The sequence below is a fragment of the Typha angustifolia genome, chromosome 8 (assembly GCF_048772165.1).
Source record: "Typha angustifolia cultivar Huaian chromosome 8, ASM4877216v1, whole genome shotgun sequence".
NCBI classification, from domain to species: Eukaryota; Viridiplantae; Streptophyta; class Magnoliopsida; order Poales; family Typhaceae; genus Typha; species Typha angustifolia.
Window position 1 is genome coordinate 11,515,049 of NC_133246.1, and position 18,308 is coordinate 11,533,356.

The window sequence follows — 18,308 nt, forward strand, 5'->3', positions numbered from 1 at the left end:
TAGTTCAACCCAGTTGATGAATGAAAATGGACTATTAAGAATCAGAGAATTATGAATTCAGATCTGGGATGTGCTGCTGCAATGTTGACGTAAATACAACGACAGAAACTATGACAGGGTACCCTTTAATTCATAAGTTTTTTTTTAATGTGCAATGTATCAATATAGTTTCAAGAACACTTCCTGGTTGATATTGCTGATCGTAAGAGATGCTATGATGAATGTTCACAGAAACTCTGGGATGCTTCTTCTCATAGTCTTATCCGACAGTCTCTCATTGTGACTATAAATGCCAGCACAGATCATTCTCTTGAATGGAATTAATTGTATATAGCTTCAGTGGTTCAGTGTTATGGCTTCATTTATATCCTCATCCTGTAAACTTGTGGCTACTTCTCTTATTTCTCTCGGATGATCCTTGTCGTGGAAATAATAGCAGTCCATAGGATGCTCTCTGCGAGAAGCATTGCTGCTCTAAGGCCAAGCTGGAACCCCAACGTCCGACTGCTTAGAAAATTTCAATCTGTCTCACGCAAAGCCTCACCATTGATTCCACCTTCTTTTCTAAGCGATGTGAGAAGTTCCTCCCTACATGCTTCCTTCTGTCTCTCCCGTTCAAGTCAAGTTTGCCAAGTTTGATCATTGGATTGTTTCCTATTGAAACCATACACGCTGCTTTTAGCTTTTGACTGATAGTGGAATTGAGAAGGTGTGACAATGGTGGGCTACCAAGACAGGTGAAAGCTAGCTCATTGTCACTTTCCCCTCATGTAAGCTTCTTTGGAAGACTGCAGTAAGAGGCTGCTTTCCGACGCTTGGTGGAGAGTTCATCCTCAAATTTTATCAGAGTGTAGAGCAGGGAGCTTCCAAGACATCTCTCTCCTTCTCTATTTAGATTCACACTACTTAATCTGCCTTTTGACTATTAAATAGAGAGATCTGTGAAGGGTATCATCGGAGCTTTTAAGGTTCCATAATTATTTACTCTAATTGTTGCTAGCGGAAGGATATGTCCCAATTTTGGGCTAGTATCTCTAGTGATGGCCTCTCTTGCATCCCGAAGCTAGTCTGGGTGCTGCTGGTGGCTTTAAGTACCTGGTAGCTGTATGCCTTTGGTTCAACTTGACTCGATTAAAATTTTGAGCTAGAAAACTCAATTCATTTAGATTTTTAGTCGAGCTTTAAACGAGATGAGCTTGCAAGTAAATGACTATTTTGACACTCTATATAGGCTAGCAAGTATACCTCTTAAGTTGGAAAGTAATGTAATGGATGATGAAATATGAAATATATATATATATATATAGTAACGAACATGTATAACATATTCATCGTATTAATAACTATAGCTCACACGTATTAATAAAATAAAGTATTTATGTATCCCACCCCCTACTATTCCAAAGCCATAAAATAATATAATATTATTTGTTCACACAGAACTGTCAAGTTATTTAACTCCTGCTCACATAGTCACAAATATATAACATCAAGGCATACGTCACTCATCAAGAAATGATAACATCTAGTAAATAAGTATATGCACAAGCATAATATGAATATCATAATACCATAAAGTAAACTATCACAGAATATAATCGGCACGTGCTAGATCATAGCTCATTATATGAAATGGTCTAGACAGTAAACTGGACTGCAACCCACCAAACAGAAAGAAGTGGGTTAGGCCTCAATCCTAACTCGAGATGGATTGTGGGTAGAATGAAGCGGGTTCGGCTCAATCCTAACTCGAAAAATATTGCATCATTCTCGCAATCCACTCGCACGCAATGCAAGTTGGGCCAAGCATAACCCACTCCTTTATCTCCCCACAATTAAAAAAGGGAAGAAAAAAGTTGTGAGGTATCGATTAGTGATCATCAGCACTTACATTGGTTACTTGTCAATCGACTCAGTAACCATACCAACTAGAATAGAAAACGAAACAATAGGGATAAGTTCGTCAATGGGGCAGCTGATAAGGATCAAACAATACTCCTCCATGGTTGGTAGCCATAGAAAGATTCGAACTAACCCATTAAGCCATGAAGGCCTAAATGGATGTCACCCACAACTACTGCTTGTAGAGTGGAGTGGGACCAAAAGGGCAACCATTGTTGAGATTGATAGAGGCAATTTGAGATGCGACAAGAAATCGACGAAATCGATACATTGTGTAGCCTCATCGTAAACCTAAAAATCCCCAAAGGGGTACCCAAAGCAAAATGATACTACATAAAAACTTTTTAGACTGAAATAATGCAATCATGTCAACCGGTAAATTTTTCAACAAAACTGAATGCACCCAAAGTAGGTGATGCTAGAAGACAATAAAACTAAATATAGGAATAGGCAAAGAGCTCACCGATGGATCGATAAATAGGGTTGGCTTGCATTTTGGATGTTTATAATACTCTCATAAAAAATAGACTCTCGTCTTTAAAATTTGTGAGATTATCCTTTTGGTACAAGATCGATTGACAATACTTAAGTTAAAAATTCTATTAGTTATCATCCCAAGTGAAAGATAAAACAAGTTGATTGGCATCAATTATTAATAAAAATATATAAATATATAATTAGCTTATGCTTTTATGATCAAGTAATATATATACATTGGTTCTTCAAAGATTACTTAATACCCGAATTAGATCTAAAATTTGTATTTGGCACACTTATCAATCTAAAGGAGCACTCCAACTTGAGATATCTCAATTCCAATCATTATACATCATATGCTTTAGTTTATAAGCCAAATTTTGAACTCTATCATCAAAAAATTATGCTAAGAAAAAAAAATTAATTTAGAATATTATCTCATCCTGGGATAAAAAAAAAAATCTAAGAATCAAGCTTACTATGTCAAACTTAACACAATACTGTATTTCACTAATCTAATATCTTCCAAATCAACAGTTCTATAGTTCATTAAAATAAAAATTAAACGATACACTCCTAGTCTAATTCAATGTTCCAACAATGTACAAATCTTTGAACCAACTGTTCCTACTTATTTTTGTCCAACTACCTACTAGTAATAACAAATTACTATTAAAATAACCTCATTAATTTAATCTATCAAACATACTATCCACTAAACTTCTTATGAAAGATTTACACTATCAATCAATAAAAATGATGATCTTAATTATATATCATTAGCTCATCGAATTCTATTTTCTTCCTACATAATGACTTTCAACTATGAGTATTTATATTAATTCCGAACTCTTATTTTCCACATGATAATACTCTAGTAAGTTGACTATTCTAAAAACTTAGCAGTCTAATGGTATTAATGCCATATTATGATTTTCATGCCTACTCTTATAAGTCATTAATCATAGTAGAATTTTATAAAATAACTCTATCACCACTAATAACAAAGAAACTTCACTATCAGTACATCCATAGAACTCATTGATAATTAAATATTTCAAATATAAGATCAAACTTAAATATCATTTCTCATTCACCTCTAATTTTTATTCTAATAGTTACCCAAACTTTGTAATCATCTCTAGCAAATATAATAGAAGGTCCTTCAAAATTAGTAATTCAAACCATAATCAGTTATCTATCAACCATAAATACTAAATCAAGATAATATTTATCAAGAAATTTTCTTCTTATTAGTTTATCATATATGTAGACATAATAGTGATATATTAAGCTTTACTTCAAATGCAAATAATAGACACTATATTTGGATAATAATGATATTAAACAACTTTTAATTATTACACAAAGTAATATTAATAAATTAATATATAAAGTCTAATGAATAAGCAACAACCAGTACTAACCCGTTAATAGTCCATCAATTTGCTATCTTCTCCATATTATCCCTATAAGGGGTAAACCAAGTATTACTAAACATTTTCCTCTAATGTTCTCATCGTTAATAAAATTGAACCTTAAATATATTCTATTTAGACATCCATCATTGTATAACCAAATTTTTTACACAAATAAATTGATATATACATGTTCATTATAGAATATATATTCATACTTGGGAAGAAGTATACATCAAAGTAACCTCCTACCAATCATCATCATACTAATTTATCTATCTCCAAACCACTCTACATACATTAAATACACTAAATAAGGAATCTAACCTTAATTTGTAAACTTGATCCATGCATTTGGTCACTTGCCGTCAAATCCAATTTATATAACAGTAGAAAATTTGAAAGCGACAACTTTTTAATATGTAAAACCAACGTCAAAATAAAAACGATGCACCATGAAAATTCAAACAAGTGATAACAATGCTAGCAATCAGTACATCATTTACTTTTTCAATTTATTTAACTAATCAGACTAAGATATCCAAACATATCACTTTATTTATAAAAGTTTTTAGATTTTATATAAATTTTCTCGTACTCACCAAGCACATATATACACGTCATAAATTTTGATACTTAAAAAAATAAATTGATCCAATAGATACATGTAGAAAATAAAATAATTAAGCAAAATCTAAAATTATCTATATGATGTCAATATCCTTGCATCAAATTTCTCTTTTATTTTTTATATACAAAAAATATTAATAAATTAAAAAATACTATTTATAAATGTAGGTCTAAACTACTACAATATCAGTCAACACGTCAAAAGATATCTTAAAATGAAATAATTAAGAGTGTTTTCTTATGTCTATGTCTAGACATAACTCCAAGAATCTAATCTGCGACATATCTAAATAATCACGAGCAATGAAATATAATGAAGTAACTCAACAAATTCTATCAATTATCTAATTACCCTTAACAACACATTAATATTAATTATCTTGCTAATCAACTTCAGAATCCATGACCCAATAATGCATCTTTAATCTTGATGATTTTGATTTAGGAAAATAAGGCAATCAAACATACCTTTCCTAAGAACATATAAGTACTCTCCTATTATAAATCAATATTCAATTCCAAAATACACACTTTCGTACCTTATATTTAAATATACTAAAATGTACAAAACTTATTAGATTCCTATATACATCTTTTGGAAATACTTAAGTATTCAATATCTCTAAACAAAATATTCTTTAGATAGAATTTTGTGACAGATTTTCTAATATTAAAACCCCCAACCATAAAATATATTATATCTATATAATCTAAACTTAATACTACATACATAATATATAATAATGTAAACACTTTCTACGAAAATATCTACAACGGAATATTAGCACACTTGAAGATTTGTAGGAAAAAAAAGTAATCCATGCTAATTCACAAGTTTAATCACCCTTTATGAATGAACAAAAGAAAAGTAATATTTGATACTTATTCAATTTCTACGTTCTAGTCAACAGATATATATTTGATTTTCCAATGCAAAGAGTAATATATAAGTTGTCTATATGATTAAATATTTCAGTCTAGATTGTTTACTTAAACCAACAACTAATTTTAAATCTCATTTAATCAATTTATAAATTTCAAAGGTAATACCTAGATGTCGCTAATGCAAAAGAGGGTAAATTAGCCACATTAAGATTACCATCTTGGGAGGTCCGTTTGATATCCAAAAATTACTTTGCAATAGCTAAATACTAATCATTGTCCACTATACATAGTCTTTATATTTTTCCACATCTAATTTATATGAATAGTATTTTAGAAAATTCGAGCTCTGATATTAAGTCGAAATATCTATCACCAAATACATGTGCCCTGTACGTGGACGAAATCCATATGATTCCCATGTTATCTATTAGTTGATGTTTTTTACATAGTATTCAAGATAAAAAATCAAAATTTTTATAAATAATTAAAGAACAAATGAGAAACTTAAAACACTATAAACTGCAACAAGTCCCCAAATATATACTCATATAATCAACTGATAATGATATGCTCATAGAAGCTACAATATATTTAATTTAATTTATATGAATAAGTAAATAATTGAGGGAGAAATAATCCTCATCGGTTCCTCTATAAACTCAAAGTCATCTACAAATTTGAAAATATTCCACCAACAATGATTAAAATAGTACCCAACAAATATGCACATTTACAATCTAGAATTGATGTAATAAAGAATGCAACATAATATATATATTGAATATATTCAAAATAATACACTCATAGAATGAGCTCATTATATCAACAATTGTATTAATTACAGAAAATTGTATATATCTCACCAAACTACTCTCCCATGGACTCAAAGTAATAGAACATCATATACTTATACATAACTACAAGTCATTTAACTTATGTTCATATAAATTTGCAAGTAAATAATATTATATACTTACACTATGCATCACCTATCAAAGAGGGATAGATATCTAATAATATAATTGTTTGTCTATTACTTGGTGAACAACTAATCGATTGTCTATCACCATAGAAAATAATCTCAGTCATGGGCTCATATCTCATATCTCCATATCCGTCATCGCCACCACCGTGGAATCATCGCACATAACATAAATTATAACTACTATCGCTCAAGGATGTCCACACATACCACCCTACATTATCATGTACTCTTAGAGCTAATAAGTTCGACCTTCTAATCATAACTTAAAATCATCAATTTCTAATCTCCATATTCCACGGTGTTCATACTCATTCAAACCGGTAAACACAATGGTTAATAGTCACACGGACATAATAACCTCAGGCATTAACTTATATATTACTATATAGATAAAACTTAATTAATTGGCAATACATGCAAGTGGTGTAGCATTTAATATGAGCATCATAATTATTGTACACAATAGATAAACTCAAGATCATAAATGAAGCAATCAAGCATAATTATGCATTTATGTTGACTAGTAAATAAACATGCATGACATGGATTTCACGAAATCATAGTCTACTATCACTAACAATATCTATGCTACTCTTAGACTTAGGATGATTTATTTACCTCGAATTGCTACTCGGTTAGCTAGTTTCTCTTGTCTCTTAAGATTCTACTTATATGATCATAACTCTACCATGTTATAAAAGTAAATGGAGTATAAATATGAAGAAAGGGGGAAGGGTCGGTTGGTGGGGAAGGAGGGAAAGAGAAGAAGAAGAAGAAGAAGAAGCAAAACAAAGAATATTTTTTAGAAATTGCTTACTCAATCTTCATTTTGAAAGAAAAAAGTAGTTAGATATAAACTATGGTGAAAAAGAACCAACATATCAGATGGTGGTAAAATCATATCTATATTTATATCTTTTTTCTTCGGGTAAGCGCATTCACATAAATAAATTAGAGATTAGATATATTTATATTTATCTTTTGAATTCTTAAGAACTTGTGATCCTTGCTTAAATATGTAGTATAATTAGTAAATAACTCAATACATATGAAAATTATATTAGGGATTCATTTACCCTTATTTTAGAGGAAAAATATATTAAGTACTTTGTAGGAACTACTGTACCCTTGTTTTAGAGGAAAGAAAGAATACAAAATTAATAGTAAAATAGTCATTTGACGTTTTCTGTTAACATCGTAAAGGGTGAGAGATTTTTTATACTTTAGGAAATCAATGTATATAAAGAAAGAAGATGAGGAAGTGCACATGAAAATTAGTAATAATTCAAGGGTCTTAAGATACGTTTGTTTAGAGGATATAAAGATACGATTGGATTAATCATCTTATCAAGCCACATAACTCATGTTTGATAAAAAAAAAAGTAATAGATAGAATTAGGAATCCAAACCAGATGCCATATCTGCTCCAAAATAGGGAATGTAGTATCCCAACTAAGATATATAATAATATATCCCAATTCTTGAGCAGAGGGAGAAGGATTTTACTGTCTCAGTACTATATTGCCCTCATATAAGAAATAATAAATTTAGATACATATAACAAATTAACAATCTTAATTACTTAAATTTAATTTTTTTTCTTTAATTTTTTATTAGTATTTTATATATTATATTTATTTAAAGTATTGTTACAATACCAAAGTTTACATTTTTAGTTTTTATTATCAGCATGTTTATATTAACTTTATTCTATTATTTCCATTATTTTTCATTTTAGTTCTGACTATTTTGTTTAATGTGATTAATTTTGATAATTAACATAATATAATTTATGTTTAAGATAATCATTCTTAGTTTAAAATACGAAATTTTTAAGTTTTTGTAATAAAAATGATAATATGATCAATGTTTTACTTTTGATCGAGTAAAATATTTAACAATTTAGTATTTTAACTCAGAACTATAACTCTTTTAGTATTAAATTTAAGGTATAATCTATTTCGGTAAATAAAATTTTAAAAGAGGTCTAATTTGGTTAAAAACTCTCCTAAAATAGCCCTTACATGAGGATACCTTCCACATCCTAACAACTCTCTGACAACAACACAAACAACTCTATTGCACCAAATCTTCCTTACTCCTAAACACTTTGCATTGTTTTCATAGTGTCCCTTTTCCTCTCCTCTCCTCTCCTCTCCTCTCTTCCTTAGAAATTTGTCCATTGCTAGTGGTTTCAACTTTGATTTTTTAATCACCAACTTCCTTCACTGTTATCTTACCAAAGAAAGCACCTCACCTTTTTATACCGCTAAATCGATCCTAATTCTTCACGTATATTTACAAATACCACCTCCATCTTCTTTATGATAAATATTTCTACTCTTATTTTTTTGTTTGTGTGACTAAAATGTTCTTTTACTCTCTTCTTTGTCGCTTTTTATTATATTTCATTCGAATGGGTGGGCTTTTGAAAAATCTAACGACTTCTACAGTACAAGGCTTCTGTCGTAATAAACATATAATAGAGGGTTGCAAATGAAAAAAAAAGGATCCCAAATTCCCTAATCCACGAATGCTAAATCTTTTTATTAACAGTAAATTTTGGTTAAATTAACGACGGTAACAAGCGCGTCGCCCCGCCCCCCCCCCCCCCTTTTCTCTTTGGTCCGCCTGTGCAAGCGAGCACCCAGAGGCAGGAGAAAAAAAAGGAGAGAAAAAGAAAAAGAAAAAGGGGGAAAAAAAAAAAAACCCTCCGATCGCCGTTCTCTCTCGCTCTCTCCGGGCCTTTTCGTCGCTCGCTTACTTTCTCCTCTCTTTCGTCACCTTGGTCCTTCTCCAAGGGAAGGGTTGAGGAGGAGGGAAAGGGATGGAATTGGACAACATCGAGTGCATCTCGTCATCAGATGGGATGGACGACGACGAGGCCGCTTCCCATTTGCCACCCCACCCATTCTTGAAGTCCAATCTCGCCGGAGGTGGCGGCGGGGGAGGTAGCGGAAACGGTGTCAACGGCGGAGGAATCGCCGGGCCGGTGATCCCTCCGGCGACCAGCGTACACGAGCTGCTCGAGTGCCCCGTGTGTACCAATTCCATGTACCCTCCGATCCACCAGGTCGGTCACTTCCCCCTTTTCTGATTTGCTTCGTATTTGTATTGTTGATGTTCTCGATCTTTTGTTCTTTTTGAAAGCTTTCTTGGGTTCATTGGGCGACTTGGTTTGTGGGTCTTGCGTTTTGAGACGAGTGGATTGATCTGTTGATCTAAAGATGTGATCTTGCTGATCTTTTGAAAATATTTGTTGTGGCAATTTGGTTGTTGTGGAGATGCCGATCTTGTTGTTTGTGGTGATCTTGAGGGACTTCTCGATGTCGATGTTACATTGCACATAATGGTGCTATTGGATTAGATTATTTTTTGGAATTCTTTCCAAAATCAAAATTTGGCTCTATTCTTTTTATGGTGTTCTTGTCCTTTTTCAGAAACCTCGGACATATGTATATTTGCTGGTAGGGGAGGAGTTTTGAGTAATAGATTTGGCTGGTCTGGGATGATGGCTAAGCAAAATTTTCAGAGTTTCCAGTTTTAGTGATAATCACGAAGACAAGAATAATTTCATTTAAATCTTTTCCCTGCTGTGTGGACATTCTTCAAATTATTTTTGGGATAATTCTATTTAGACGCCCCGAACTATTATTTTTGTTTTTTTGTTCAAAGGTCCGTATAGTTACATTTTATTTTTGGTTCAAGGGGTTATATCTTGATATTTTTCTTAGTTCAGGAGATATATATAAGTAAAAGAAAAGGTCCAGAGAGTGTGTTGTGATGAACAATAATAGTTCAGGGGTCTAAGTGGCATTCTCCCATTATTTTTTGCCAAGGAATGCATAATTATCTATATCAACTTTTACCTAATCTATAATCTAATGATTGATCTAACATTTGGTATTATTTGAAGTGACACTCTTGCATTCTTACCTATGCCAACTCTAGTTGTGCAGTATGCTGGTGAGTTCTGATGTTCCAAAAGGTCTTAACTTGTTGCAAGCATATTTCAGGACTTTTAGGTTAATTATTTTGGTTAGAGATCATCTTTTGTTGGACAGTTTAAATATGTAGTCGTACTGTACTGGTTATTAAAAAGAACTTTTTTTGAGTTCAATGAGAATTTCTCTGTCCATTGTTAATTAAATTAATTAGGGAATGCAATATCAAGATTTTTAAAATTATCTTTGGAATGATCTTCTAAGATATGAAAGTTGTGTTTCTACTATGTAATAATATTCTTCCAACAGTAAATACTATTATCAATTCTGCATAATGCAGTATAGTTTAAGATGTAAGATTAAACAATGGCATAGTTTTGTCTTTTATCAAAGTGAATTATCATAAAACTGTCTTCTAGGTTGGATTTCATTATGGAGTTGGATTTTGTGAATCCTTTAATATGGAAGGAATCAAATCATATTTTACTAAATGGTTAGTAGATCTATGCATAACTGCATTCTATGCTTGGTCACTTACATCTAGGTATGAATATCGACAACAATAGGTGAGGTTGCTACCTGATATGCGATCCTATTGCATAAGAAAAGTGACTAGGTCCTATTGTATGCAGTCAATGGAACACATTTCCCTTTGTGGGTGCAAGCATAGAGTATCCTATTGCATAAGAAAAGTGACTATATCCTATTGTATGCAGTCAATGGAACACATTTCCCTTTGTGGGTGAAAGCCATAGAGTATACCTTAAAATACTGCTCTCAATCTCTTCACACTCATGCCATGCACTTATCTCTTTAGTTGTTATATCTTACTCTATCTCCGTTATCTACATTTCCCAATGCACCCATTATTAACGAAAAACCACAATTGCAAACACTCTCATGCACAATATCACATAAACTGCTCGAAAATGGATCAACTAATTTTCTCCCTTGCGACTGAATCCTTCATCCACTACAAGAAAAATGATAGAAGCCATACACTTGCATGGATATAGCTTAATACTTTTCTACATCAAGCATTCTTTGTAACTTGTTCTTGAACATAAAAATTAATATAGAATTGATTTTCACTCATTAATGTACACAGTTCATATTTATTTTAGTAAACCCAAATGTTCCTTTTGACTAGAGGAAATAACAAAAGCTCATGCTTTAAGTGTTTTAAAAGGCGCTCATGGTGGTTGCCTTATTGGCAGCCTTGGCGGGGCGGAGCACCGAGTGCCCTGCATAGTGAATATGCAGTGGTGGATAGACTTTGGCAAAATAACTAGTCGGATCATACTAGTGGGTTGAGTAACAGGTGGAGGGTTTGAGAATTAAACTATTTAAAATAAAAAAATCCCGATCGACTCTTACCTCTTCCTTCAATTTGAACTCTACCACCTTCTTCCTCGATGCCTCCTCTCTCAATCAACACCTCTCTTAAGCATTTTGGGTGGCGGCACAAGGCAACGATGGTGGTTTCCGTTGAGCTCCTCTCTCTCTCTCTCCGATGACGCACCATCCGCATGCCTTGCCCCATCCCCTTCTTCTCCGCATCCTTCTCTCCCTCTCCTGCTGATCTTGCCATCGATGAGCTCTTCCCTCTTGCTCTCTCCCATTTTGACGAGCTCTTCGCCTTGCTATCTTAGTAAAGACGAGCTCGATAATCTATCTCTTTTGCTTTCTCTACCCCTCTCTTTTCGTTCTTTTTTTTTCCTATGTTTCCATTTTTGCCTCTGCAATAAATGGATGACAGGCTGGCATTTGAGAGGAATACTAAGGGGTAGTGTGGTGATCTTCTAATATTTTTTTTTTGTTTTTTATGATCTCAATAATTGTTAAAGGAGAAAAAAAAAGTTTAGTTATGACTCTAAATTTTTTGCTACTTGTAATCTTGGTGTTAATTTTGTTGCTCTTGTGATTTTAGCTATACTAGAACATATTGTATATCATATATAATTAATTATTTTTAATTTATTATATATTTAAATACTACATTGCCTTGGCATTTGCCTTCCACCTAGGAATTAGGCCATGTGATCGCTCGTAACCTGCGGTCGCCTTTTAATACACTGCATTCATGAGCCAATTGACCCTTTTTGGCATAACTGCTATGTCGGAGATTGATGGGTATGTAGATTTGGAGAGATAGGAGCTGAAGAGCACACTATTGTTTCTATCGTGAGTGGGTTGTGTGCATAGTTACATCAAAATCCAAACTTCCGCTTGGAAACTAGGGAATTCTTAGCAGCATGCGTTATTGTAATCCAATGATAATTAAGCTTGAACGGAGCCTGTACTTCAGGCCTATAAGGCCTACAAATCGAAGGCCAATAAGTGAAAAGTTTATAACTCGGGTTGATCTAGATAGGTCTCTTATGTTCTAAACCCAAAGCATGTTCACTATTTAGAATATTGTTTACTTGTATGAGGTGATTCATATTTGTGTTTATATTATATCTTTAGATGCAATTAATGGGATTTTAGGGTTGAATCTATCAGTTGAAGCAAATAAATGATTAGATCCATGCAATGTGACCACGACTCAAGAATCAAAAGTTTTCCTGCTTAGTACACAATTTTGTAAAAGCCATGCTAATACATAAATTTACAGGTGATTTGCACCAGAAACACTTGATTTTCATTTTTGTCATTTAGGATGGTTTTGGTTTTCCCTTACAAGTGAGGCTTTATCCTATTTTTCTTTCCAAGTTTGCCCTTTTATTATGATGAGATGAGCCCGGCACTCGAAGCATTTTATTGAACACTTGTATCTTTTGTTCCATAGTTTTATTACAGATTTTGTAGTTATTGAATACTTGCATTTCCTATTTTGCAGTTTTTTTACGTAATTCTTAGTTGTTGAATACTTGCATTTTTTATTTTACAGTTTTGTACGTAATTCGCAGTTATTAAACATTTGTAGTTTTGTGAGTTTCACAATTTTATTACATAATTTATAGCTATTGAACATTTGTATTTTTTGTTTCACAGTTTTGTTATGAAATTCACAATTATTGAATACTTGTAATTTTGCAAGTTTCACAATTTTTTACATAATTTATCGTTATTGAACTTTACAAATTTTCTATTTACAGTTGTATTTCAAAACTCACAGTTTTGTATTTATTGTTTAAGTCTTCCCTAGACAAAAGTGATAGAATAATACAAAATACTCAGATTGCACTCAATGAGTGCTATTCTGACATGCAAGAAAAAATTAAAATGAGTCTGACCTATAAAAAAAATTGCACTGTGTTTTCGATGCAAATCATTGTAAATTTATTCACTTAGATAATATTAAAAGAATTAATGCGCCAAATTCATGGTATTGAAATTCTAGTTGATTGATACATAACTTCTGAAACATATGCAAACTCAATTTTAGTGATTTCTCCATGTACTTGACTTTAAGTCTGAGAAATTTATTTAATCATAATATTGATAACTATTTTAAAAGAATTAATATGCCAAATTCATGGTAATAAACTTCTAGTTGATTAATACATAACTCTTGAAACATGTACAAACTCAATTTTAGTTATTTCTCCATATACTTGGCTTTAAATCTGAGAAATTTATTTTATCATCATATTGTCGACTCTATTCACGATATTGTGTTGCATATGAGTGGGTTATAAAACTTTTTCTTAACTATTTATCATTTATATGATTTATTCAATTGTGTAGTTCTTTTGGAATATTCTAACTGTTTCCAAACTACAAATGTTCTCAATTTGACTTGATTCTATTTGATTTCTAAATACCACAGCTTAACGATTCATATACGTAACAAGCAAACAAGCACCATGTGGTGTTTTGATAGATAAAATTTAGAATAATAATATACGAACAGTATGTGTAGCAATCATGAATTGTTACCATGCTCTCTTGATTTGCCTCTCTTGAAGAATTTGTCTTGATTTGATTCCATTAGATATTTAGAATCCTACATACCATGACCTTTCTATCCATATACGCCATAAGAAAAGGAAGAACCAGTACTAACAACCCACATAATGCGGTGCATATGGTTAAATCTATAATTAGTATTCTATAAGGACAGCATATGTAGCAAAAAATGATTTGTTCCCATGATCTCTTCATTTGTTTTTCTTGAAGGAATTTTCTTCTTGGCCTTATGGAAATACACAACATAATATTCAGTGATAGTAAAGAGGGGCTTGGATGTGTGTAGTCTCTTTGTAAAAAAGATAACCAACTCTGTAAAAAAGGTGCAATTAATACAAAAACCCATATAAATCTCAAAAAGGTATTTAAAATCTAGAACATGTATTTAAATCATAGATCCCAAAATCGGTGATCCTGATCTAGACCCAAAACCAGTATGGTGACTGGTTTCTGCTTAGGATTGGTCGGTTTCAGCCGGATCAGCTGATCCGTCTCAATCGTATCAGTCGAAATTAACAGTATCGGTTGAAATAAATTTTTTGTAAGATTCAGGTCGAATTTAAGTTGTATCTAACCTAGGAGATATTAGTAATTGATGTTCTCAATTATTTTCTTTTTAAATTTTTAGTTTTTATCCTTTATCTCTCACACACATTCTCCTCTCACTCTTACATTTTATTAAACTCATTCGGCGACCGATCTGGTGAGTCTCTTTGACTGCTCCACATTTTGGTGAACTTGGATGAGTTTTTTTTTTCTTCTCATTTTTTCTTTCTTATTCATTTTTAAACTCCTATTTTTTTACTGTTATAGAACAATAATGAAGAGAGATCATTTATTTTACTGTTGTTTAGCAGTATTAATTTACGAATCAAATTCAAATCGAAACTCATGATAGTTTTGAGTTTGCTTCATATGTGATTAATTTTTTATTTTTTATTTTTTATTTATCTGTTATTTTTTATAAATTTATAAATTTTTAGAAATTTTCTTATAGTTTAAGTAATACTTAGAATTTTGTGTAATTAAAAGTAGTCCAAAGTCAATAACTATCGTTTTTTCTAATGGGTTCTCGATCTCGATACCGAATTTTGGAATTTTGACTTAAATGTCTTGAATTATTGCAAGATCCTCTTACTGTATAGAATATCTTATAAGAAATAGTGTTCCATCTTGCGGATAGGGTATATAGTGTCTAGGCAAAATGTTGGAAATTGATACCTTTATTCTCCTATCTTCCACCTACTTTAGCACCTATTTTGGTTTCATGTTTCTGTACAATATATAAACAAATCATTTCTGGATTATAACTGGACCATTCCTTTTGATGAACCCATCTTGTGTAGATTAAAGCTTAGAACATTATTTTGAGCTTATATTGATTGCTAAAGGGTCATCAATTGATACATATACATAACAGCCACAACAATATCATACCTTGTTTTATCCTAAATTCCAATTCGTATATAAGGAGCAATATCACCTGTCTGGAACAGCCAAATTTATTTAATCTGAACAGTTTTTCTATTCTATATGCTGAAATTATCTGCTTCAAGCAGTAGTATATACAATATAGTTATTTGTTTTGGGATCCTGATATTTAGAAGTTTATGTTTCTTGTAGGTTCCAACAAGAAGTCATGTCTTTGCAACAATTCTCCTAGTTAGATAATTAAATCTTCCTTTAAGACTATAATGCAACATCTTTAGGTGGTTCTCATTCTCCGCCTGAATAGAAGAGCCCCTGAGGCCCTGAATTGTAGACTGATCAAGGAGTGGTTCTTGTGCAGCCTATCTAATTCTAAGTTGCTGAGGCAAATATTCTTCAACAAAATCTTTCAGAAGATCTAGGTTCTTGACATAGCGAGTCCATACATTATGATTTTCTCACATATTACGAGATGTACAAAATTTTAATCCTTCTACATTTAGCTATATTTCCAGGATTATATTAGTGATGTTTCTCTGGTATGTTTCCGGAATTACATTTACCTATGTTTTGAGAATTGTTACTTCTATTTTATAGTGCATTACAGAAATGCAGCAATGGTCTTACATGAGGCACACCAGACTATGCTGCATATCATGTGTTGGACAATACTGTGTGATTTTTATGTAATCTCGTTGCTGTATACTAACCACAGAAGCCCAAATCCTTCTCTAGTATCTTGGCAGTGCACATATCAAAAGTTAATTAATGTAGAATAGATCATAGTTTTATATGTCAGCCCATCTGGGGAAGCTTTCTCAGACTGCAGTCGTTATCTTGGATACACATTACTTTGAATTTTGGTTTTGATTGTCCATCATCCGTGATGCATTTTAAATAGCATGTAGATTGAAGACATGTCAATTCAGGTGTTGTACTTTTGCCAATGAGTTTGTATTTCTGTTATTCAGTTTTGTTGTCCTGCTTTATGATGCTAAAAAGGAATCTGAACTGATGGAGTACATTCATAATGTCTCATTTGAAGTTGAAATGTTTCTATCGATTCATTACCGAAGTCATCTTAATTGTCTTACCGCCTCTTGAATGTTGAAGTTGTTTCATTTCTCCTAACTTATGAGCAATGGGCAGTCGTGTGGTAAATTCCTTGTGAATTGATGAGATTCTCTAATAGGTTAACTTATGTCAGCTATAAGGTGTTGTAATGCCTTTGTATTCGGTGTTGTTTTGCTTTGATTGTGAAATTTGGTGGATCACTACTGAATGATCTTCTTCATGTAGCATCATTGGAACTGGTTTTAATTGTCTGAATGGTTCTTCAGTAGTAGTGGGAAGTGTCAAAACAAGTCAAGTCCATTTGTAACACCTGAAATTACTGGTACTTATTACAAGAAGGGACATTGTCATATACTACAGATACTGAGATTGCTTTTGGATATATATTAGCAGCATTGGAACTCTAATATACAAGTATGCATCATATTTTACAGTGCCAAAATGGGCATACTCTGTGTTCCACCTGCAAATCCAGGGTGCACAACAGGTGCCCTACATGTAGACAAGAGCTGGGGGACATTAGATGTTTGGCATTGGAAAAAGTGGCTGAATCACTTGAGCTCCCCTGCAAGTACTACACATTGGGTTGCCCAGAGATCTTCCCATACTACAGTAAACTCAAGCATGAAACACAGTGCAATTTCAGGCCATACAACTGCCCTTATGCTGGCTCGGAATGTTCTGTTGTTGGAGATATTCCTTTCCTTGTTGCTCATTTAAGGGATGACCACAAAGTTGACATGCATACAGGATGTACATTCAATCATCGATATGTGAAATCCAACCCTCGAGAGGTTGAGAATGCGACATGGATGCTAACTGTAAGTGTTTGCTTTTAGATCAGCTTTGTTTGCATCTAGATGTAACCATCAAGAGAGAACTAAATACTAATTACTTTTGTTCCTCTAGTGCCTATTATCCACTTCTTTTTGTGATCTGTACAAATAAAATGCTATTGCAGACGAAATACTCTATTTTGGTCTCATATTCCACATTCCTAATGAGTGACTTAGATCTTTTTCTTCATATTATTTTCAGGTTTTTCACTGTTTTGGGCAGTACTTCTGCCTACACTTTGAGGCCTTTCAGCTTGGGATGGCGCCTGTTTACATGGCTTTTCTCCGTTTCATGGGTGATGAGAATGAGGCCAGGAACTACAGCTACAGCCTTGAGGTTGGTGCCAATGGCAGGAAGATGATATGGGAAGGCACGCCTCGGAGCATCCGCGACAGCCACCGGAAAGTTCGCGACAGTCATGACGGCCTCATAATCCAGAGGAACATGGCTCTTTTCTTCTCAGGAGGCGACAGGAAGGAGCTGAAGTTGCGGGTTACAGGCCGAATTTGGAAGGAGCAACAGAACCCTGATGCTGGAGCCTGCATACCCAATCTTTGTAGCTGAAGTAACCAAGTCTGGAGTGTGAAACTTAGGTGGTGTTTGAGTTTGCATCTTTTCCCAGTCTGTTGTTTTGCCTCCCCCCATGTAACACTTTGTTGTTGTAACTGTTTTTTAAGTTATTCGAGGGTGCGATGTTATGAAGGTAAATAGTGCATATGAATCCGTGTTTCAATCTGATACGAATTGGCTAATCAAACATTTCCTCTCTAAAGTTGAGTTTTGTCTGTAAAGTTTGTTTCAATGCGCTGTAAA

General features: G+C 32.9%; 1 protein-coding gene across 1 annotated transcript; it reads left to right on the forward strand.

Annotated features, from left to right (window-relative positions):
• The first annotated feature begins 8,922 nt into the window (after positions 1–8,922).
• On the forward strand, positions 8,923–18,254 carry LOC140765026 (E3 ubiquitin-protein ligase SINAT5-like). Its single transcript, XM_073103941.1, has 3 exons — positions 8,923–9,370; positions 17,093–17,479; positions 17,697–18,254. The coding sequence occupies exons 1-3, from the start codon at positions 9,125–9,127 to the stop codon at positions 18,057–18,059; spliced, it is 996 nt and encodes a 331-aa protein (XP_072960042.1). The 5' UTR covers positions 8,923–9,124; the 3' UTR covers positions 18,060–18,254.
• The last annotated feature ends 54 nt before the right edge of the window (positions 18,255–18,308 follow it).

Bases quoted from the DNA above. Each gene is read 5' to 3' on its own strand.
- LOC140765026 (XM_073103941.1), top strand. From the start codon at position 9,125: ATGGAATTGGACAACATCGAGTGCATCTCGTCATCAGATGGGATGGAC. The intron at 9,371-17,092 runs GTCGGTCACTTC...CATATTTTACAG, and splicing joins TGTACCCTCCGATCCACCAG to TGCCAAAATGGGCATACTCT. The intron at 17,480-17,696 runs GTAAGTGTTTGC...TATTATTTTCAG, and splicing joins ATGCGACATGGATGCTAACT to GTTTTTCACTGTTTTGGGCA.